The 22,374-nt window shown below is 53.5% G+C and overlaps 8 protein-coding genes across 8 annotated transcripts; 1 reads left to right on the top strand and 7 right to left on the bottom strand.

Moving 5' to 3' along the window:
* Positions 1-1,311: 1,311 nt before the first annotated feature.
* On the bottom strand, positions 1,312-1,654 carry BZA05DRAFT_406145 (uncharacterized protein). Its single transcript, XM_051484482.1, has one exon. The coding sequence runs from the start codon at positions 1,592-1,594 to the stop codon at positions 1,325-1,327; it is 270 nt and encodes an 89-aa protein (XP_051337220.1). The 5' UTR covers positions 1,595-1,654; the 3' UTR covers positions 1,312-1,324.
* A 24-nt stretch (positions 1,655-1,678) lies between these two features.
* On the bottom strand, positions 1,679-3,216 carry BZA05DRAFT_406143 (P-loop containing nucleoside triphosphate hydrolase protein). Its single transcript, XM_051484481.1, has 4 exons — positions 2,672-3,216; positions 2,267-2,575; positions 2,037-2,204; positions 1,679-1,968 (listed from the first exon to the last, which is right to left on the bottom strand). Exons 1-4 carry the CDS (start codon positions 2,828-2,830, stop codon positions 1,813-1,815), a joined length of 792 nt encoding a protein of 263 aa, XP_051337219.1. The 5' UTR covers positions 2,831-3,216; the 3' UTR covers positions 1,679-1,812.
* Positions 3,217-4,945: 1,729 nt separating this feature from the next.
* On the bottom strand, positions 4,946-5,865 carry BZA05DRAFT_132234 (uncharacterized protein). Its single transcript, XM_051478807.1, has 2 exons — positions 5,524-5,865; positions 4,946-5,457 (listed from the first exon to the last, which is right to left on the bottom strand). Exons 1-2 carry the CDS (start codon positions 5,813-5,815, stop codon positions 4,976-4,978), a joined length of 774 nt encoding a protein of 257 aa, XP_051337218.1. The 5' UTR covers positions 5,816-5,865; the 3' UTR covers positions 4,946-4,975.
* Positions 5,866-6,191: 326 nt separating this feature from the next.
* BZA05DRAFT_132209 (uncharacterized protein) lies at positions 6,192-7,829 on the bottom strand. Its single transcript, XM_051478806.1, has 5 exons — positions 7,506-7,829; positions 7,324-7,443; positions 7,218-7,278; positions 7,011-7,141; positions 6,192-6,954 (listed from the first exon to the last, which is right to left on the bottom strand). The coding sequence occupies exons 1-5, from the start codon at positions 7,564-7,566 to the stop codon at positions 6,353-6,355; spliced, it is 975 nt and encodes a 324-aa protein (XP_051337217.1). The 5' UTR covers positions 7,567-7,829; the 3' UTR covers positions 6,192-6,352.
* A 175-nt stretch (positions 7,830-8,004) lies between these two features.
* On the top strand, positions 8,005-11,242 carry BZA05DRAFT_406130 (nucleolar protein 14). The gene is made up of 5 exons (XM_051484480.1): positions 8,005-8,363; positions 8,423-9,763; positions 9,814-10,182; positions 10,233-10,598; positions 10,647-11,242. The coding sequence occupies exons 1-5, from the start codon at positions 8,082-8,084 to the stop codon at positions 11,034-11,036; spliced, it is 2,748 nt and encodes a 915-aa protein (XP_051337216.1). The 5' UTR covers positions 8,005-8,081; the 3' UTR covers positions 11,037-11,242.
* A 1,112-nt stretch (positions 11,243-12,354) lies between these two features.
* On the bottom strand, positions 12,355-12,864 carry BZA05DRAFT_420825 (uncharacterized protein; the record flags this gene model as incomplete). Its single annotated transcript, XM_051485665.1, has 2 exons — positions 12,355-12,430; positions 12,515-12,864. 2 exons carry the CDS (start codon positions 12,862-12,864, stop codon positions 12,355-12,357), a joined length of 426 nt encoding a protein of 141 aa, XP_051337215.1.
* Positions 12,865-13,422: 558 nt separating this feature from the next.
* Positions 13,423-19,194, bottom strand: BZA05DRAFT_341253 (uncharacterized protein; the record flags this gene model as incomplete). The annotated part of the gene is made up of 7 exons (XM_051480996.1): positions 13,423-13,771; positions 13,827-14,879; positions 14,926-15,265; positions 15,315-15,594; positions 15,651-17,685; positions 17,735-17,919; positions 17,983-19,194. The coding sequence occupies 7 exons, from the start codon at positions 19,192-19,194 to the stop codon at positions 13,423-13,425; spliced, it is 5,454 nt and encodes a 1,817-aa protein (XP_051337214.1).
* Positions 19,195-20,332: 1,138 nt separating this feature from the next.
* On the bottom strand, positions 20,333-22,059 carry BZA05DRAFT_406126 (glycoside hydrolase). Its single transcript, XM_051484479.1, has 4 exons — positions 21,925-22,059; positions 21,736-21,866; positions 21,096-21,668; positions 20,333-21,028 (listed from the first exon to the last, which is right to left on the bottom strand). The coding sequence occupies exons 1-4, from the start codon at positions 22,007-22,009 to the stop codon at positions 20,468-20,470; spliced, it is 1,350 nt and encodes a 449-aa protein (XP_051337213.1). The 5' UTR covers positions 22,010-22,059; the 3' UTR covers positions 20,333-20,467.
* Between the last annotated feature and the right edge of the window lie 315 nt (positions 22,060-22,374).

Raw genomic sequence — 22,374 nt, 5'->3', positions numbered from 1 at the left:
CTCGGAATGATACCTGGTAATGAATGACACTCAAAAAATCATCCAATACAGCCGCCCATCCAGATTCCAGCCTACCGCATCGCTATCAGTCTGGTTCAAACATCCCCCACGAAAGCCGCTCGGGGGCAGATATGAAGAGGAGAATGAAGTATGCTCACCCAGGTAAATACTACCTATTATGATCCTCGTCGGCTCATCTACTAAGATCTTCCTCACCCATGCATAGGGTTTTTCAAGAGTCAAGACTCAGATCTTCGAAGATCGATCCGGGATGAATCATGACAGTGTGTCAGTTCGAAATGCAACGGTTGAGGTTAGGCTCTGGTCTACATAGGGCATGAAATCTGTTGCCAGAGAATCCTTCCGTGCTAAAGTACCTAGATCATACCAGCTACCAGCTATTGCCGACTAAAGGAATGCAAACGTTTGCGCGTGACCGGATACGTAAAAGAGATAATTTGTCAGTCACCGATTGATCAGCGAAGATTGAAGACACTCGTGGTTTTTGTACGTATTTGTAAGATATCTTCATCCTGTACATGTAGCGCTACTATGACAGTACTATGATAGTAGCAGCACTGATTCTAGCTGTTTGACCACTAGTTTTCGCCACCTGAGATAGCTGAGCTGAGTGGCGGTTCATGATACCTATTTCACTCTCCGCAGCATTCTACCGACGACAACGCCCAGTGGTCGGTGGTCGGCAGTTAGTCAGTCCTGACTTCCGGCGGGTTCATCCTCGGGAACAGAGCGTGGACCAAGCCGAAAATGAGCGGAGATAGGGTGGAGATAGGGTGGAGATCTGTCTCGCCTGGGAGACTCACAAGCTCGTGCAGCAGCTCCTTTGTAGGAAAATGGGACATCTCCACGGTTTCAACGACTCCAATCGTCCCGGTCAATACTTCAGTTTCGATCTCAGGTCATGGACTCGTCGTTGCTTCATCTTCATCTTCATCTTCTCGCGGCAATAGGGTCTCCCCCGTGGCGACCCCAGAAACTTCAACATATCCTCTACCGATCTCACATCACAGCCACAGCCACCGCCACCACTCACCAGCTTGCCCCCCCCCCACCCCCACCCAGTTCAACCACTGCTAAATTCTTCTACTCCAGGTTCTTTGTCGGACTGGAAAATGTCTCTTGTAACTTGTCGTTATTATCGTGCATAGATCTTCACAGAAGATCACGAGCGAAGCGCTTAACTACATAAATCCCGAACTGGTCCATAGATACTGGGTTCATCAGCCCGCCAGAGTCCAGACAGAAAGCCGTTGAGACTGCAAGGTACCTGGTACCTACATCCTACCTACATCCTACCCACATCCTACATACCCCAAGTTCCAACTGCCAGATGGCAGCGGCATGTGTATATAGACGTCGTCACGCATAATCCATCTCGAAACTCCCAATTCCCAATTCCCAATTCGCATTTACCGTAACCGTAACCCGCATCAGATCGCCCATTTTGATATTTACAGCCAGACAGGTATACCAGTTGTCCGTGGAGAACATCAATCAAAGATAGAAAAAGAAAAAAAGAAGAAAGAAAAGAAATAAGAAAAAAAAAAGATAGAAAGTGGAACGCCGTACACATCACCCGCACCCGCAGCTTATCTCATCTCATCTCATCTCATGCCAACCCATCCCAACCCAGCCCACCCAGCTTAACCCAGCTTAACCCAGCCCAGCCAACCCAGCCCAGCCCAGCCCACCCAAGTCCGATCCGGTCCGGGAGAGAAACCATTAACAAGGGAACTACGGAAACATTGTACATTCATCGGCGTCTATAGTAGCTACAGTAGGCTCAAGCTACTATCCGAAACGTCGGAAGATCTCGGCGTCGAGCTGTGGCGTGATCTCGTCGCTAGACTTGCCCGAGACTGTCCACAGCAGGCCGGTCTTGTCGTAGTACTCCAGCAGCGGCGCGGTGCTCTTGTCGTACGACTTTAGGCGCTTCGCGAATGTTTCCTGTGCGGGGAGTCAGTGTGAGCTGGAGGGATAAGGAGGGGGGGAGGGGAGAGGATGGGGGGACGTACTGGGCAGTCGTCGGCCCGCTTCGTGAGCTTCTCGCCAGTCACGTCGTCGTAGCCCGGCACCTGTGGAGGGTTCCAGGTGTTGTTGTACACACGGCCGGAAGGCTCGTGGACCATTCTGTTGGCGATACGGTCGAGGATGACGTCTCGGGGGACATTCAGGTTGACGACCTATGCGTCTTGCGTCAGCACTCCATCCACCCCAAACTCTACGGGGGTAGCGGGAGACATACAAAGTTCATATCGACCTCCTTATCCAGACTCTCAGCCTGGGTAACGGTGCGCGGGAACCCATCTAGGAGGAAGCTCGAGCTAGGACAGTTGCTAGCCGCCAACCGTGCCGTCTTCGCCGCCGATGTGTGTCCCATGATCTCGAGCGCGCCGGTCACGGTGATGCCGGAGGTGGTGGTTGGCCGCGACTCGACCCAGCCGCGCTTCGACAGCTCGCCCACGATCAGCTTGACCATCACCGCGTCGTTGATCAGCCCGCCGCCGCGCATCACGCTCTCCGCTTGCATGCCGAGAGGAGTCCGGTTGCGAATCTACACCGAAAAATAAAAAATTAGACTTCCGGAGAACATAGGTGGGGGGGAGTCGGAGGAAGAGGGGGAGGGGGAGGGGGGGAAGCAGCGACGCACATTCTCGCGCAAGATATCGCCCGACGAAATAGCAGACAACCGGAAGTGTTCGAGGAGCCTTCCACTCTGGGTTCCCTTTCCGGCGCCAGGAGGCCCAACGAGGATCACTCGCGCGGCCTTTCGGAGTTTGCGGGCGTGGTTTGCGGTCGAGGCGGACATTTTGTTTCGTTTGTTGTTTCAACTCGACGGGGGCGACGATTAAGTTGCGAGCAGGAAAAAAGGTTTATTTCTTCGCCTTTGCACTTATTCGCTTCGAGGCTGTGTGCGGTGGTCGGCTGTGACTGACTGACTCGCGGGGTGATCGTGGTGCGTGTCGTGGGTGGGGGGCGAGTGGCAACGCCGACGTTCAGTCGCGAAACCTGATGTCGACGAAGAAGTAGCGAGCCCGTGGATGGGGGGTGAAGAGTTGACTTTGAGAACGATGGACGATGACAAGAATTGGAAGGAAGACGGGAGGCGAGCCGTAGTAGTAGTAGTAGTAGTACTTTAAGGGGGGGTGGGTGGGGGATCTCTCATGGCTGGAAACTCCAACCCAATGCGCGCTACTTCCCCCCAAAGTTCCAGATCGCCCGATTATTTTTTGGTGGGGGTGCTTGCTTGGTCTGTGCGGTCTAGTTATCGGATTTAGAGTACCGAGCAGTTGGATGGACGGATGTTCTGTTGAGCCGGAGACCAACCAGACCCTTCGCATCCATTTATGTATCATATGCGGAGGGATTCTTGTTTCAACCACCGCAGCGCTTTCGGAATTCTTCGTCAACGGTCTTCAGCGTCGTCGTCGGAGGGGTGGCCCGTCCGCCACCGAATCCACTTGCACGCGCCTCAAACTCTACTACGGCAGTGCCTACTAGTCCTCCACATGCCTCCATTCTATTGGGGAAGAGGCGGACGCATCATCATCACCACCACCACCACCACACCTCTTCAACTACACGCAATTAACCGGCCAGAAGAACGTCACCAGCACCTCCTCTGCATCAAAAAACACCGACAGTTGTTGTACCACCTACGACTTGCTTCACCACCCGACCCAACCCGACCCCTTACAACCCCGTTCACAATCCCGTTCACAATCCCGTTCACATCGTATATATTTGCATGTGCCAACCAACCGAGGATACGGGTGTACATAGCACCATATAAATCGTACATAGCACACACCGTAGATACCACCCTCGCGAATCGGAGCACAAGCCACCGGTATCATCTCACCAAACGCATAGGTATTGTGGAGTACATGACATGACTCGAGCACGAGCGCGAGCACGGGTACGGGTATAATACGGAAAGCGGAGTGCGGATGTTTCGCTTCCGCATTACAAACAAACAGGCAAGCACGAGATATCTACATACAGACATAGTCATGTAGGTAGGCTGCAGGTGCCAGAGACCGCGGATGGAAGGATGTGTAGACTGTGTAGATCCTTCGACGCGCGGACTGGGATGGACGATAGATACCTGGACGATGGACGATGGACGACGGACGTTCCGGTCCCCATGGACATGGACATGGACATGGACGTGATAGGTATTGCATCATGGGAATGCACTCGCGATCCCCCATCCCCCCCGCTCGACAACTCCGCCGTAACTGCAGTTCACCATGCTTCAACATCGCACCCATCGCAACACAACTCAAGCGCTAGAACTAGGTATCTTGATCTGAGATGGTCCGATGGCCATGTCATCTCGGTAGTATGTAAAGTATGCATACCGTAGGTATCGCCGCCAGATGAGCTCGAGCTCGAGAGCATGGTCGGAAGACAGTTGGTTTGTTAGGGCGTTTATGGTTGGAAAATGCTTCACGAGCTGGTTCGGTAGTCATGGCGGTGAATAGTTGCCTGCCTAGATTGTTGTTCATGAGTGAGAATGAAGAGTATATCCTCCTGTTCTTTGATCCTGGAAGTCGGCGGTCAGCCAGCTTACTCGGGGGTGCGAAGTTCGGTGTTGGTACCCACAACCACCTGTCCCCATCGAGTAGAGTAGAGTAGGCATGACCCATCCTCCCATATGCGGGCCAAGCAGACGAGTACATGCGTTCCCTGCTATGGCAACTTTCTGCCTTCTGCCTTCTGCCTTCCGCCTCACAATAGGCGCTCAACTGCTCGGTATATATGTACAAACGTCCTCCCCTCGGATTATTGTACACCATATCATAATCATCAACCCCGTAAAGCTAAAGCCAAAGCCAAACCAAACACCGCCCGTTATGCTTCCAATCTAAACGCCATAGCCATCCACTGATCCCACCACAATACCCACGCCCACGCCGACGCCCACGCCGACGCCCACGCCCACGCCCGCCTACGAATTCCCCTCCCTGATCGACTTCTTAAACATCCCGGGCGAGACCCTCTTCTTCTTCGCCTGTTTCCAGAGGCCCAGCTTCGCGTGCTTCGCCCTAGCCTCAGCAGCATCATACTGGACCCTTCTGCCGCCAAACTCCGCGCCTCCCTTCGCCTCATAAACCACCGCCATCCCGGCCTTCAGCATTTCGAGGCCTACATCCCTCCTCCACAATCCCCTCCAGACATACACCGTCGCAACAACCCTTTCGTACTGGTCCTTGCTGTGGATGTACGCGCGCACCCGCCGCCCGCCCACATACTCCTTCAGCCATGCGAGCGCCTCGCTGCTGTACGGCTGCGAGGGGTGCCCGAAGTGCGCACACTCTGGCGCGTCAACCCCCGCAAGCCGCACATGCACCGTCTGGTCCTTCAGGTCTTTCCGCACTGACGGGATCGGCCGCAGCCAGTCCCAGCCGAGGAGCCAGCCGCCGGGCGTATCTGTTCCCCACCATCAGCCCCCCCCCCCCCCCCCCCCCCCCCCCCCTCGCCATGGAGTAGACCTACGATAAATCCTGAAATTATCTCCATCGCCCACACTCGTGACCCTTCCTAGAAGACTGCGCTTCCTCAAAAAGTGGTGTGCGATATGATTCGCGGTGGGTACGCGGCGGAAGTAGTTTCTGAACACGTGGGAGCCGGCGAGAACCAGCACGCCCGCCGCGCCGCACGCCAGAGACAGCTCGCGGAACGTGTACGTGTGCTGGTAGAAGCGGACGCGGCGCGAGAAGAAGCCCGTTGGTTCGTCTGGAGGAGGAGGTGACGGGGAGGTGAAGGAGGAGGGGGTGGGCCATTTCATCGTGGTGGAGGTTGCGCGCGGATTGGGGGGGGGGAGGTGGGAGGTGAGGGTGAGGGAGGTGAGGTATGCACGCAGCTGTGAGCTGCGAGCTGGGCTGGCGGACCCGCGGAAAGCAGGGGTAATTGCTAGTACTAGCCGGCGAAGGCCAAGCGGATGTTTCCTGGGGTGACAGGGGCAGATGCAGGGGTGCGATGAGATCCGGCCGAGTGATGCCCTATGCGGCTGATTCGGGAGTCTTTTTATGGCTTGCACTCTACGCCGGACTCTCGTTGAAGGCTCAATTCTTGTGGTCGTATGCTTTACAGCAAGTCCGCAGATATGTAGATCACACACTCACAGCCAAGCACAGTGTGTCACTCGCACGACTACACTTGGGCCTGTTGTAACGAACGTTTCCGTCCCCTTTATTGCGACAACAAAGTGATGTTCTCTCTCATCCGCCCCCTTTGATATGTAATAAAAGCAAGATCTCTCAGGATCCATGTATACCGCTCGTTAATCAGCTACAACCCTCCCATTATGACTCCCAACATTGTCTTAACCCCACATGGTGACAACCAAAACATCGATGGGATCCTCCTCCATCGTCGGGCCAGGAACGGGGACCACCACGACGACCTCCTGCGACTGCACCTCCTGATTCTCTGCTTCCGGCGTCTCCCTTGGCTCCTCCGCGCCCCCCGCGCCCCCCGCACCCTCGCCGCCCACCGCAACCTCGACCCAATCCTCATCGCTAAGCTCATACGGCCTGCCCGTCGACGGTGTAGTTCCCCTGCCATTCCTCAGCAGCCCGAGCTCGACGAGACTATCCCTCCCCAGATTTCCCCGTCCACGCAATGCATTCAGGAGCTCATACAAATTCTGATCGATCGGCTCATTCCTGTTCATATCGAACACCGCGGCAAACAGTGTATCGTAGCCCGCGACGCGCGACTCCTTGATCCAGTCGAGCAGCCCAGCCTCGATCGCGAACTTGTGCGCTATGTCGCCGAGCGAGATGAGCCGGCTCAAAAGCGAGATCGCTTCCCGCTGGCACCGCATCGCGTATGCGTGCGGCGGATCGCAGGGCTGAGACGCCCGTCGCAGGATGTCGAGCAGCGCTTTGAACACCCGCGGTCGCACAAGATGGCGCGGGGTCGCTAGGGGGAGTTAGTATGTGCCGGAGGAGGGAGGGCGGGAGGGGGGAGGGGGGGACCGTTTTGTACGAGCAGCGCGAGCACCCGCAGCCCGACGAAGTTGCGCGCGAGATCGTCCGCTTCGACTTTTTCGAGGACTACGGCGAAGGCTTCGTCTTTGAGCGCGCGCTCGCAGAGGATCTTGAGGGCGCTGGCGGTGGGCGGGCGGGCGGGCGGGGTGTTAGCTACCTGCCTAGCTGGCAACGACGGGGGCAAGTTTGACGTACGCGGTGCGAAGCTCAGGATTAACGCCGCGGGCGAGGACCGCAAGTGTCGAGAGACGAATAGCTGATGAGCTTAGCTCGAAGATGACAGACATGAAGGGTGTTCTACCATCTTCCGTGGACTGCTCGACGCCCACGCTTCGCGCGCCCGAAGGCTTGATGATGGTGCGCTTCTTGAAGTTGTCGAGTTGCCAGTACGTCGTGTACACAGCTATGAGGGTGCCGAGACCTGTCCGTGTGGGCTGTTAGAGGGGCGGGCGGGCGGGCGGGAGTGGCGACGGGGGAGCACACCGGCGACTACCCAGGTCATTTTATTGGACGAAAGCGGCGACGGCAGGGTGAAGGACGACATGGTGGGTTGTGGGAGTGTTGGTGGTGCGGTGGGTGTTGGGAGTGGACGGAGAGAGACAAGGCCGCTCGGGTCATAGTCGTGATATGTCTATGCAATGCTATGCCACCGTTCCGCTCGGGGGTCGTGTTGGGCATCGTCTGTCATGTTCGACGCGGTCATAGTCAGGGATCTGTATAGAAAGTACCCCGCCATTGGCGCGCGCAGTCAGTTACTTGCGATTGTATGGTGATCGTGAACGGACGACCAGAGCTCTATGTTGTAACAGCTGGCAATGCAGTTACATCCCTCGGTCACAAGCACCAATACCGTGTCTGCCATGGAGACACTCGCGCTTTTAGCTCACCACCGTTCGCAGCTCCATCAGACGGCACGTGACATGCGGCTCTGCTGGGCCCTGCCCATATCTCATTAGGTTAGCGCCAGAAATTTCAGTTCTCCCGCCAAAGCCCAAGCCCAAGAACCAACCGTTGTTTGGCGACAGCGACCTTCCACAACCTCCTTCACGCACTCGAAAAATGGTCCAATCCCAGCTGAAACGGCTCAAAGCCTCGCTCCGAACCGCCGGAGTAACCGGGCAGCAGAAGCCCAAGAAGGCGAAGACAAAGCGCAACGCCTCCGCCGCCGACGCAAAGAACGACTCCAGAGTGAGCCGTGACCAGGCGCTGCAGAGTATCCGCGAGGAGTTCAATCCGTTCGAGGTCAAGAAAACAAAGACGAAGCATGAGATCTCGGGACAGGGACGGGTCAAGGGCAAGGAGGGAAGGCCGGGTTTAAGCAAGTCTATCGGCGAGGAACATGTGCGTCCTCTCTCTCTGTGCGGTTAGTGGTTGGGTGCTGATCGTGTTGGCGGATACAGCGCAAGAGGACGCTGCTGGTCGAGATGCAGAAGCGCAACAAGGTCGGAGGAATCGTCGATCGCCGGTTCGGAGAAAACGATCCTACCATGGCCCCCGAGGACCGGATGCTGGAGCGATTCACCCGTGAGAAGCAACGGCGCGTGCGTGGCGGCGAGATCTTCAACCTCGAGGATGAGGACGAGCTCACGCACTTCGGCAAATCGCTTGGTGGTCTCCGCGAAATTGGCCAGGGCCTGCTCAAGGACGACTTCGACGGCGAGGAAGACAACGAGGATGGGGAGGCTGCGAGGTTGTCCAGGAAACGTCCGTTGGATGGGGAGGATGACGCGGAAAGATCGGATGATGAGGAGAAGGGTCCTGATCGGAAGAAGAGCAAGGCAGAGGTCATGAAGGAGGTCATGGCTAAGTCGAAGCTTCACAAGTATGAGCGTCAAAAGCTGAAGGAGGACGATGAGGATGAAAGAGAGAAGCTAGATGCGGAGATGGGAGAACTATGGGCGCTGCTGGGCACGAGACAACCCTCAAGGACCGGGGCTGGTTCAGGCGCGAATAATGAACCACTGGGTGGTGGAGAAATGCCGAGCTTTGACAGGCCAATTGCCTCGAAACCGTCGGACGAAGACAAGGAACTACGGAAGAAGGAGGTGGAGTACGACCAAGCCGTCAGGGAAATGATGTTCGACAAACGATCCCAGCCCGCGGACAGGACTAAGACGGAAGAAGAGAAGGCTGCGGCGGAGAGCGAGAGGCTGAAGAAGCTTGAAGACGCTCGGCAGCGGCGCATGAGAGGGGAGGAGAGTGAGGATGAGGGACCTGCGGATGGCGCTGATGGCGCTGATGCCATGGATGAAGACCGCGGCTGGGAGGAGGAAGAGAGAATCACCGAAGCGGCTGCGTATGGATTGGGTGACGGTATTCCAGGCGCAGTTCCACGGGACGTGCCTCATGGAAATCCCGAAGACTACCTCGATGGAGACTATGCGGTATCAGAAGACGACTACGTGGATGTTGATGAGGACGGCATGGTTGATGGCGACGTTGATTTCTCGGACGATGAGGACGACAGTGTTACTGGCTCGGACGCGGAGGTGGATTCGGATGAGGAGGACTTCCTTGCGGATGTTTTGTCTTCCAGTGGAGCCATTAAGAAAGTAGGCGCCTCTACAGAGGAGACAATGCGCGACGAAAAGCTGGCCTTTACTTTCCCCTGTCCGCAAACACATAAGGAGATGTTGGAGATTGTCAAGGACATTGCTGTGGAAGACACACCGACTGTCGTTCAGCGCATCCGAGTCCTGCACCACGCGAAACTTGCGGCAGAAAACAAGGCAAAACTTCAGGTAGGTCCCATAAACTGCCATCTTTCCGTATCTTGGTCTGATAGACATAGAACTTCTCTGGTGTGCTTTTGGAACACATCATCTATATTGCCAACCTCACAGCTCCCAGGATTCCCTTCGCTGCAATTGAACTGTGTATCCGCCACTTGCACGCCATGACGAAGACCTATCCGGAGTTTGTCTCTACGGCATTCCGAAACCAGCTCAAGCAGATCAACGACACACGTATGAACGAGGATCTACACGCCGGCGATCTGATCCTGTTTACCGCAGTTTCAACCATCTTCCCGACCAGTGATCACTTCCACCCCGTTGTGACTCCTTCGATGCTTGTCATGTGCAGGTGGCTGGGCCAGGTTGCACTTGATTCCGTGCGTGTTCTCGCGGTAGGATCATATTTGGTCACTATGTGCTCTCAGGTTTGTTGTTCCTCTCCTACCACATGAATGGTAGTGCTGATCATTAGCAGTATCAACAACTCTCGAAGCGATACGTCCCTGAAGCTATCACATTTATTCTCAAAGCGCTTTCCCTTCTGGCTCCTGTAGCACAAGCCGAAGTACCAGGCCAATTCCCTTACAACGAGTCGGATGACTTCCGGATAAGGAAAGCATCGGATGATTGGAAGCCGCGGAAACTCGCTTTCTCGGATATGTTTGCACCCTCGGAAGATACGCCTTCAGCGCTTCTTTACACCCTGCTCGGTCTGTTGGAGCGGTTGACCGATCTCTGGGCTGAGAAAACCGCCTTCTTCGATGTCTTCGGGCCGGTGAACGACGTTCTAACCCACATGTCGAGCAAGGCATGTGTCGGTCATCTGAGCTCGGAACTGAAGGTTTGTCATCTTGTCAATACCCTTCGAGCCCTGCTGACCCGTCCACAGAAAAAGCTCCGTGCCACCTCCAAAGACCTCACCTCCAGACTCTCCCAAGCGCAGCTTTCGCGCCGCCCATTACAACTCCACCACCACCGGCCTCTACCCATCGCATCCAACATACCCAAGTTCGAGTCAGACTACAGCATGGACAAGCACTACGATCCCGACGACGACCGCCGAGAGATGTCCAAGCTGAAGGCGCAGCACAAGCGGGAGAAGAAGGGTGCCGTGAGAGAGATCCGCAAGGACGCCCGCTTCATCTCCAGAGCGAAGCTGCAAGAAGACAAGAAGACCAGCAAGGAGTACCATGCGAAGATGGCGCGCTTGACGGCTATGATCCAGAGCGAGGAGGGTCAGGCTGCGAACGAGTACAAGAGGGAGAAGGCCAGAAGGTAAAAAAAGCTTGTGTTTTGTGGCGTTGTTTGAGGCTTTGCTTCGTTTTAGAATTGGAATGTAGATAATTGGATTGGACGACTGTACGGCGAGTGTGCTCGCATTCATTCTGGGAGGCGTAAACGGACATCTAATGACCGCGGCCCGAGGCAGAGTATCCATCCAAGTGTCCACCCAGGATAATAGCTGCGTACTTGCCCGGCGAGCGGCGTTACTTATTGATGAAAATCTCCGCTGTGTTAAACACGCCGGCATAGCGAGTAGAGCACCACGTCCACACTAATCCGTGTATGAACTTAAAGTACTAGGTCAAAAGTTATCGCCAGGGGGCCGTTTTACACCAAAAATGGCCATTTTCACTCGACCAAAACCCATTCTTCGTCTGACCGAAAAATATTGTGTCTTTCACAGACGCCGTAAAATCATAAGCCCTCTCATATATAAAAAATTCGACTGTTTTTAGTCAAGATTGGTGGCTTTCAATGGGAGTTTGCACATGACTTGAACGGCGATTTCGCATTTTGTATGGGGCTCCCATACAAAAAGTTGCATGACAACCAGCGTCAACCAGAAATTTTTCTCCTGGGCCGTATTGCTCAACCACAACTGCTTATATTTGCAAGCCAGTTTCTTATACGATCACCTAAGCAGTTAACAAGGAATTCCAATTGCCCAATATTTTTTACAGCGTGTTTGGGACACAGAATCTGTGGTTGAAAATGGGTAGCCTTGAGACAATGGGACTTGGATTTGCCGCATAACTTCGCATAAAATATTGATTTCTTTTGGCTGGAAATTTTGTCGAAGCCGGATATGTATCTAATCATTCTGTACGCAAATTTGTATTACTTTCTATTGTGTGGTTGTGGTGTTCGAGGGGTCTACATATGTGGTGTGGTGGTCTCGTAGGGGCGAGTGGCGATAACTTGACCTGGTACTTTAATACGAGTGATAGCTAATGTTTTACCTCGCTGTAAACACAATGCAGATATTCACTTCACAATTTAAACTTTGAACAGCTATAAGCGTAGGTACGCTTATTTAGACAGACCGAACTCTTCACCACCACAACGAACAACTATGATCCATAGGAAACGGACAGATTTCGAACTTTGATGGAAAACCTTACGAGCCGAGCCGAGTAAACACTACATACTGTATCTATTGCTAATTTTACCAACAGCCGCCATAATTACAGCCCAGACCACACACTACCACTCTCGCAATCCCAAAGCACCACAAAACCCGAGTCCGAGGTCACTTCAACTTCAGCCACGCACCCACGCAATCCCTTCTTGACCACCAGCGCCTCCGCCCGGAGCTACTTGGGCAGCTTCGGCTTATGCCTGGTATATCGTGCCACGATGTGGTCTCCCTCAGGCATGACACGGATGAACCTATCAGATCACGAATTAGCACCCGCACCCGCCCCTTCTCCCCAGCCACACCCGCAGCGGCACTCAATGGTTTGCAGAACGCACTTATACTTCCTCAGCTCGACGATATAGCTCTCGATATAGCTCTCGAGCATCTCCTCCTGCATCAGCATGCAGCCCGGCGTGTAAATGATCCTCGCAATCTTCCGGGCGACCTCGGGCTCGAGCCCGCCAGAGCGCCTGACAGGGCGCATGTTGTAGACGGCAAGCACCCGCCGCAGCTTGCGGGCGTCCAGCAGGCAACGGCAACAGCAGGGCCCTTCATCGTGAGGCTCGACGTACTCGGGTTCGACGTACTCGGGGTGCTGCGGGATACAAAATGGGAGTGTGCACAAAAGCGCGCTGAAGAGAAACGGGAGCCAGTTGAGAAGGTCGAGGATCGTTGCAGCGGGCATTGTGGATACGGACGGACGGAAGTGAGGGGGAGGGATGGGAAGGGTGGGAAGGGACTGAGGCGGTAGGGAGCTGTAGATGGTATTTATGCGTATCTGAAGAGTGTGGCCTGTGGTCAAAGTTTGGCTACGTGCTTCGAATAGATCGTCTAAATTTTAGCTATAGAGTATCCTCATGATCATGAGATATCATCGGTGCGTCCACCATGAGACGGACGGAGCCTGGACATCCATGGCCAAATCACCTAGAGATAGGTATCATAACAAATGTGTAATCATTCCTACGTACAAAAGTGAATACAGTACATCAAATCGTGCTACATTTCAATGCCAGAGGACCGAGTATATGAAAGCAATTCAGCGGACGGAACAACAGAACAGAAGAAAAAAAAAGCCCAACCAATCCAGAATCGAAATCTCCCCTCGATCTCACCATTTAAAAGGCAGTAAGTAATGAAAAACATATCCGCCAGAACAAAGAAATCACGTAAAGAAATCACAACCACCGCTTTTCTCTAGAAAATGACGAAAAGGTATCACTCAATCCATAGCCCCAGCTGTCTAACCCTGAGCATGCGAAAGCCTGCTCAGCCTAGCACCACCATTACGCATGGAAAGCTCACTACCACGTCTGGCGCCGCGCCCACGCGCCATCACACCGAGCCCGCGGACCTCACCGATTCGTCGGAGAAGGTTCTGTAGAGCGATCCGGGTGTCTGGGCCGAGCTCGCGACAAAGAAGTTCTACGGCTAGGGGATAGAAGGTCTCAACGTGCCGGCTGAAGTCCGCTTCAGGGAAGTTGATGTAGCCGTCCAGAACATCAACCACCACAGGACGCCAGGCGAGGATGTTGCGCTGCTGTGTCTCTTCGTCGAGGACTACGAAGCCGCGGATGATGTCGACACATAGCCTGGAGATGTCAGTCAGCATATTTTATACTGGGAATGATGTGGATGAAGACTTACGGAATCAACGCATCTTCGATAGCAGCCTTGCTCTGTCTCCGCTCCGGTTTCTCATCGTGGTACATACGCAATAAGATGCTGACGTACGTGGAAGCACTGCCACTCTCTTGCTTGAGCAGATTGGGTGGCTGCCTCATGAAGCCCTCTCTCCACAGCTTCATCCTCAGCTCCTTATCACTATTGAACTTCCTTGCAAAAGAGAAACTCTTCTTCAGCAGCGCCATGAGCCTCAACAACTCCGCAGACGGAATCTCATTGTAAACCTGATCGTTCTGGAAAAGCTCCGACACCGTCTCGATCATGAGGAGTTGCAACACACATTTCGTGATGATCTTGTTGAAGAAACGGCGCCTGGCCGCCGTTACGACTGGCTGCTGCGGTAGTTGTTGCGGCTTGTAGTCTTCTAGCTCGGCCGTAACGGGGCTTCGCATTGCTTCTTCACCCTCGTGGAGCCCCTCGTCCTCTTCATCCGCATTCCCGGATGAAAGTCCGCCAATTGCCAAGGAGTTGTCCTCCTCGTCCTCGTCAGCCATGGTCTCGGTGATACTGCCGATTACGGGGCCGCCCGACGGCGAAACACCAGCGCCCCCGCTCGCCGACCTGCTACCCGTAGGTATAGCAGAAAAGAGTTGGTTGGCAGTAGTGGTCTCAAACAGCTGCACGAATGCCGTCACAATCTTACTCCAATGTTCAGGCTTCAGCTTGTGTACACACTGCAAGATCAACTGTTGCAGACAGGAGGAACCGATCCGGGCTATGGTGTCATTCTCTTGGCAGATGCAGGTGACAAGAAGTTCCAGGAAATCCTCAAGCATACGTTCGAGCAGCTCAAAGAAATGCGTGAGGAGAGCGATGAGGTTCCGAAGAGCTTGAATCATCGTGGTCGATAACCACAGACCGACCTGTTCCTGCGAATTGAACTGCACCATCTCTGATCGCGACTTCAGGACCAAGAAGATTGGAAACAGGAGCTCGTGGCAAACGGTGTCCCAGAAATCCGAGGGGAAATCGCCCCCATGTCGCACTAAAGTATCGAAGAGATAGCCCAGAGCCCTACAAAGTCAGCAAGACCACGAATATCATAGGATGTTGATAGTACCTTGTACGAGCCTCCAGGTCTTCCCCAGTCATGAGAATATCATGGAATGCAAACAGAACCGGGAACCAAAACTTCACCATGGGATCATCATTAACTGTCCGAGCCGGGGCCGAATCAGGTTCTGCCTGTGATAGCGGACACTCGGGACAAGCCAACATGACAGGGACCGTCCCCTTCAGTGTCTCGATAGCTTGCAGCGAGATCTTTTGGAACCGCTGATTCTTTGCGAACTGCGTCAAGCATATGATCATGTCCGGGAATGTCCCTTGCTGAACAATCACACCGAACCGGTCACGATAGATCTTCTTAACGCTGTCGAAGGCCTGGTTCACAATCGAAGCTACTCTAATTAGCCCCAAAGCTCGTGAACAGGAGAGGTGTGCGCTTACGGTAGGTTTCCTTGGCTGCAGTGGTGAAGACGCCGAACATTGTCCCCCAGCCGGATCGAATATTGTCTCCTCTTGCTTGTAGCATCTGGTGCAGGCAGCTCAGGACCATGTCTTTGACGGGAACAACGGTGGAATTAGTCATGACATGCTCGAATGGCCGTAAGAAATCCTTTTGAAACTTGAAGTGCGGTAATTCGGGCTTTTCCAGGAACTGCATCGAAAGTTGCCTCAGGGAATCCAACGCAAAGAACACAATATGAGTATTCGGATGACATCCAACCTTCATCTTGTCAGTATCCGGTGCTACCATGCAACCGCCCAGAAGAAGGAACGAACCTGATTGAAATGTTCGCCCAGAATAGCCCAAATGCTGCTCCATTCCACTCTAATACGGCCCATGTTGTGGTAACTGATCTCCACAAGCTTCTGCAGACTGAACATTCTTGGATGCTCACTCTGTCCGGAACTCTGGATCTCCTGCCACGAAACCTCGCTCAGGGCCTCCACGAAGCTCACTATAGCGGTTCCATCGAGTTTACTCGTATTGAAGAATATGCGGTCAACGGCATTGACCACCTCTTGGGATCGTGACTCTTCGGCGACCTCCGCTGCATAAGCAGTGTAGTGACTCTGTGCTCTACCCCGAGACCGTACGGACGCCGGTCGCTGTGAGGAAATCGACGGTCGAGGCCTGGAGCTGGCATCATCGGAATAGACGATCCGGCCCTGTGTCACATCCGGCAATGCCCCCTCGTCGACACCTCCACTGATCAGCTGGAACCTCTCAAGCTGGCTGATGCAGGTCAACACGTCTCGCCAAGAGGACTTCAACATGTTCCCCTCCGTCTGTGCGACATCGAGAAGGGCCTTGAGTGCCTCTACGTTCTTGGCCTTCATTTCGCTGAGATTGTTGAGATGTGTGAACTTGGCCAATGCAGAAACGAAGGCGATCCTACAGGTCTCCAGCTCAAAGAAACATGCGATCCTGATAGCTAGCCTAAATCCTTCCATGCATTGCCGGATCGTTGCGACATCGTTCGACTCTTGAGCGGCGCCGGAGAGCGCGGAGAGGAAAGACATCCAGGTAACTTCGAACATAGGCCCAACATGCCTGGAAGATGAGGCAGAGATGTACCTAGGCAGAGCTGGCTGGGAGGCTCCTCGCCGCTGAGCTTTAAGAAGACTCTTGAACAATTGCTCGGTCTTGATGGCCATCTCATTACTCGCGATCACATACGCTTCTCTCTCCAAGTCTCGGCCGGCGTTGTAAATGACCCTTCCGATTCCCTCCACAATACCCCCAGACGGGTGCTGTGTCAGGTCTATCTTTGAGGCATCTCTCTCCCCCTCCAAAATGATCTCGTTTGTCCGGATTTCATCATAGATGCTCCCAAGATATTCGTCCGGCAAGTCGGCATTGTCGTTGATACCGCGGTTGTTCTTGATGAAGTCCTCCTTTGTCATTCGCCCCTTACCCTTCAGCTTGATGCTGTGCTGATCGGTATTAAGCATGATAACGGAGTACGCTAAAACGTATGCTGTATCAGCATTCGCGTAGGCATTAGGGTTTCCAGAGATGTATCGTTCTGCGAACTTCAACATAAAACGATCAATCTTCTGGGCCTCTCCGGGCAGCCTGAAGCTCTGTAGAAAGCGTCGGAGAGCATCAACAAATCGCATCCGTGTGAAATCCATAAGATCAACGAACGAATGCATCGCAGCGATGTTGTGTGGTTGGCCCTCGCCGAGATACTCCCCAATCATTGCCTTATCGAGCCCGGCTGGTCCTCGAAGGAGGAACTCGGCAATGTCTTCTGGTGAAGAACTTTTGATGAAACCGTTATCGACAAAGGCTTTGATTCCACGCTTCGGCTTGAAGTTGAACAACCGAATGGCTTCCATCAAGGCGGTCTTTCGTTGTTTTGCCTTCTCGAGTTGGTTGGGGTCATCGAAAGAACCATTGAGGTCGCCAGAAAACTCCGCGTGGGGCGTAGTCGCGATAGGTGTCACCACCGCCGACATCCGTGGAGTCGAGTGTGCTTCTAATGATTCCCGGCCGCCGTCCTCCATATCTACTGAGTGTTGCAGGGAGTCTACCAGTGCCTTTTGTGACCAATCCACCATCGATTGTAGCACATTGACCAAACAGTCAAGGGACTGCTTCTTGAGCGGGAACTCGGGGGGGAATGTGGGCTCGGTTGGCACGACTGGAGCGCCAATGGAAGCCGTGGAAAGCGATGGGGGCAGACCCGATGGCCCTCGGTGGGTAGTAGCTTTTGCCTTTTGCATCTGCTCGACATAGTGATTGAGTTGTACGTCTGTGATTGGGACGTGGCTGGTCGCAATTCTCGCAAGGTGCTCGATGATCCTGCTCTAGCGTCAATTCATGCACACAATTCTCTCCATAATGGAAGGCGTACCTTTGAAACATATTATCCAGAGCAGAGCCATCGCAGTCGTAATTGAGGTAAATTTCCACCAACGCTCTGGGGTCCGAGCAAAGCCTCTCCAGCACGTTCAGGAGATATGTCTTCTGCTGTACGCTCGAGTGACGGTTCTCCAATATGGTGAGGTAGATCTCCTTCAAAAAGACCTCGATCTCCTTCTGTTGTGCAGATATAAGATAAGCCACCGCGCGATATCTCTGCCCACAGAAGAGAGGTCAAACCTTCAGCATCACTCGCATGTTGCTCAGAATAAGCCAGAATATCTCACAACAGACGTCGAAAACATGGCCCACTGCACTAGCTGCGTTCCTGCTAAGAGCCAGGCAAAGATATTGCTTTACGGCGTGTATAAAGCCCGTTGGCTCACCGCCGCTCGAACTCTTGATCGTGGATTGAGGGGATACGAAAACATCCATATGGTTCAGCATAATCACATGAATCAAGTGCAAGCTCAACAGTTTACTCCTCATGCCATGCGACTTCAAATCCGCAATCTGCTCCGCCGGAAGGGTCTTGATTGAAAGTTTACACATAGCTCGGAATACCAGGAAAGCGTCCTTGATATACACCTCGTCCTCATCTTCTTGAGTGCTCTCTGCCGATTCTGATGCACCGTCTGAAGATGGCCGGGGATGCGATTTCCGAGGGGCACGGTTCACGGTAGTGGGGGCCGCGTCCGTGATTCTTTCGTCGTCAAAACTCTTGCGGTTTTCGAAACTCTGTAGAGTGATACGCTCGTGTCCAACGTCCGGAATGGGCAGGGCAGCCGCAGGCTCCTCCTTAGAGCTGAGAGAGCTGTTATCCGTAGGAGGTATATGAACGCTCAACGCTGAAGTACTCTCATTCTTCATTTTGCCGAGATAGTCTTCCTTTGCTGCCAGCCGGGTCTTGACGCGCTCGAAGACCGTATGCACCATCTGAGTCAACGTCCCCTGCGCGGTCTGTTGATTGGCGCTGTTCCGAGAAAGTAGAAATATGTTATATGTCTGTCGGATGGCCTTCAACAGTCCGGCACCGTGAACCACGACCTTATCATTTAGCACCGCCGCCAAAAGTGCTTTGACGATCTGTAGCTGAACCATATCCGGACAACTGTCTCCCTGGAAGCATTCGCAGATAGTTTCGATAGCTCTCTCAATCAACGGCTGTGGCTCTTGCTCCTTGGTGTCCTCCGGATGAAGCGGAATGACCGAGAAGTAGGAATAGCTGATGAGCTTCCCAATGCAATCCAACGCGGTGGTGGCCAGTTGGGAGTTTCCAGTTTTGCAGGCCAGTCGCAGCGGCTCGAAAACAACATTGGGATCGGTTGGAGGCTCTGGAGCAGTCTCCCTGATGGCATCGACAGCCTTCTGCACAGCATCCGACAGCTGCTTGCGCTTCCTAGAGTCCTTTGACGAGCCAATGGTTTCCAATGCCTGGACCACGAATACCATAGAAGATATTGTAACCTGTCCCGCCGCGTTGTTTTGCGCAAGCGATTCGGAGGTAACCCGTCGGTTCTGAGGGTTGGCAGTGGTAGGTGCATTCCTCGAGGAAGTTCGGGTCGGTGTTACCGGAGGTTCCGGGGTACGACTAGGCGACAACTCGGCGGGACGACCACTGTCACCTATTGGTAGCGGGATCCCCTGGGTTATGGGGCTGGCAGGTGGCTCAGGTAACTGGGGTAGATCTCGGTCCTGGTGACTATGGAGCGACGAAGGTCGAGAGGAATCCGACGGTGTCTTAGCGTATTGTGTGCTGTCGGCATCCGACGCGGGTTCGGTTTCGGATTCTTGAGGTAGCGATATTGTTGGCATCGGGGTTGGGGCGTCATTCTGTTCGGGAGATGAAACTTCAGCTTTAGCTGGCTCTTCCAGCGTTGCAGTGGTGAGAGCTTCAGCTTCGGTTTCCCCTCCATTTAGCTGTACCTCCGGTTCGGGCGCGGTGTCCTCCCGAGCTTCTTCGTCTTCTTTCACCTCTTTCTCCGTTTCTTTCACCTCGTTCTCCGCTTCTTCTTTCACTTCCTCTTTCACTTTCTCGTCGCTCTTCTGCAAGGTAGACGCTTCATCATTCGTTTCTTCCGGCGGCGATGGCGGCGACACAGGGGCTTCAGCTTGCTCTGTAACTGTTACGCTGGCCTGATCGGACATCGATTCGGGACTGTGTTCCTCAGCCATTCCTGGCGACAAGACAGTAGGCTCCGGAAGTGTTCCAAGGCCCAGATTCGTGGAGTTATCTAGGTGCGGGTTTAGAGTCGTTGGTTGTGCTGTTTTTGAGATGTTCCCGCTTCGACGTGTGGTGCTTCGCTCGACGACACTTTTAATTGGGAAGGGTTGACGACGCTGCTTCCAGAAGTACGCAATGCTACCGCGGCACGTGATTTGGTCAATAATCTCTAAAGTTAACTCTGCCCGAGTCAGCATTCGTGACTGCTACAACTCTTCGAGAGAACACGTCGATACCTCACGCTCGCTTGATATGTCTTTACTAGATGCTAACATGGAAATGCCATTGATGAAGTCAAGCGTGACACATGTTTCCTTAGGTGTTGATACTAACTATGTAGTTTGTGCATGCGATTCCTATCAATTCCCGCCATTCGATAACAAACGCCGTTCATTACCAAAAACATCTTGAACATACACAACGGCCACCATATTTTACCTACGATGTGAAATTCCTCTATCTGATCAAATCAGACAGGCAAAATTCGTTCCGACAGCCGGTTCAGTCACTCCACCCAATGAACCACCCAAACACCAGGAACCCAATAACAGCGATTATCGTCACAGCCGCTGCTCCGCCTCTATCTTTCGCCGTGATATCCATCCTCGTTTCCTCGATGATAGCGCCACTGCCACCAGCCCCGGGATTCCCTTTACTCGTGCCTCCCACCTTCTCAGTCACCAACTCCCTTGAGTGCAATACCAAATTGCTCTGTATAGTCTCGAGGGCGCTGAGCTGTTCGCCCACGCCCCACAGCCCCTCCCATTGGTTCTCGGTCCACCTCATTCCGCACGTATTCTGATCGTCACCCCATGAGCAGAACTGTGCGGCAGCCTTGGCTGAGGCTTGAAGCTTCGGCATGATGTATTCAGCTGTGAACGGCGCCATCTTGACGGTAAGAGCTAGGAACCGGGAGAGATACGCTTTGAAGCTGCGTTGGTCGACGTTGCACGTCATGTACGGCTCGCAGGCCATCTCAGCCATCACGTCGTTGATAAAAAAGATCCTGGTCATTCGCATGATCCCGTCGACACGCTGCTCCCATAAGGGATCACCATTGGTCTGATATAAAATCCAGTTACGATGATTGCGCTGTGGGAAGGGGTGGGGGAGGCGGTGAGGTACGTACAAAATTGTAGATGAATGCAGCCCCTGCTAGGTATAGGCCTGCATTGTATGTCCACTGGATCGAATCGACCTTTGTACACTGGTCGTTGATATCGTATCCGTCGTAGAACTTGTAAGTATCCGTCATCAGTCCGACTTGGCTAGTCCAGTCCCAGGTCCTCACAGCCCAATCCATGTAGGTGGAGTTGCCGGTGTACCTCGCCAACCGTGAAGCTAGCAAGAAGAATGCGCCGTTCGATACCGTATTCTTGTAGTGGTAGCCTTTATTAAACGTGTAGATCTGCCACCGGAGACCACCACCACAGTATTCCTCGTCCCATCTTGCGGCCTGGGTATTGAACACAGCCTGTGCCAGGGCCAGCCACTGAGGCTGATCGGCTGGGGGATCTGGAAACTTCTTTTCTGCCGCAGACATCGCCGAAAGAGCCCAGAAGGCTTGGTCGTCGTTCCCGAGAGATTTGGATTGATTCGGTGGCATGTAATTCTCGTCAGGTCCGACTTGGTGGAGCATCGCTTCCATGGTGCATGGGACGTATCCTTCGTCCCCCGTGTAGAACCAGTAATCGATCAACGCCTACACCCAATATCCATCAGTAGGGTGCAAGCGTGTGAGAGGAACCTCGGGGATACTGGAGTCAAACCCCAAAAGCAGCACCCGCTTCCCACCAATAATACGGATCCCCAAATAGCCCTGGGATACCGTTGGTCTGGTTCCCAGGATAGAACTGCATCATCTTGTAGGCGACCTTCTGGGCGACATTCTGAACGGATTCTGCCGTCGAGTACAAGGTAAGTGGTATACTTGGATAGTAGATGTGGGGAAGCCCTACCTGGATTGTTGACATCGAGCTCATGCCCAAAAGCATTCTTCAGTTGAGATACTAATACCAGAAGGCAAAGTGATTTGTATATCATGGTGGGGATATTTAGAGCAAGCGAATGCAGTTGATAATGTGGGTAGCGGGCATCAAGCCGTAAGGGGAATGCCGTGCAACATGCGAAAGTAAAACGGATACAAGTGGGGGTGTCAATCGTTCCAACAAAAAACAGACCGGACAGCCGATCATGAGCGTCATCACTCCAGTCAGCCAGAACTCAAATAGTTGTTGAGGTTGCATCGGAAGCTGAGGATCCAAGAAGCGAATTCAGTGAGAGTCGCCCGATCTAGGCGATAAGTATGCCGTTTGCTATATCGTTCAGTATATGCTAATATCGGACAAAGGCAATAGAAGGAATCTCGTCGGATTATTGTAAACTGTGAAGATCATAGACGGCAATTC

The sequence above is a fragment of the Tricharina praecox genome, assembly GCF_024521635.1.
Source record: "Tricharina praecox strain CBS 144465 chromosome Unknown BZA05scaffold_22, whole genome shotgun sequence".
NCBI classification, from domain to species: domain Eukaryota; kingdom Fungi; phylum Ascomycota; class Pezizomycetes; order Pezizales; family Pyronemataceae; genus Tricharina; species Tricharina praecox.
This window is presented reverse-complemented; position numbering and strand designations above follow the sequence as displayed.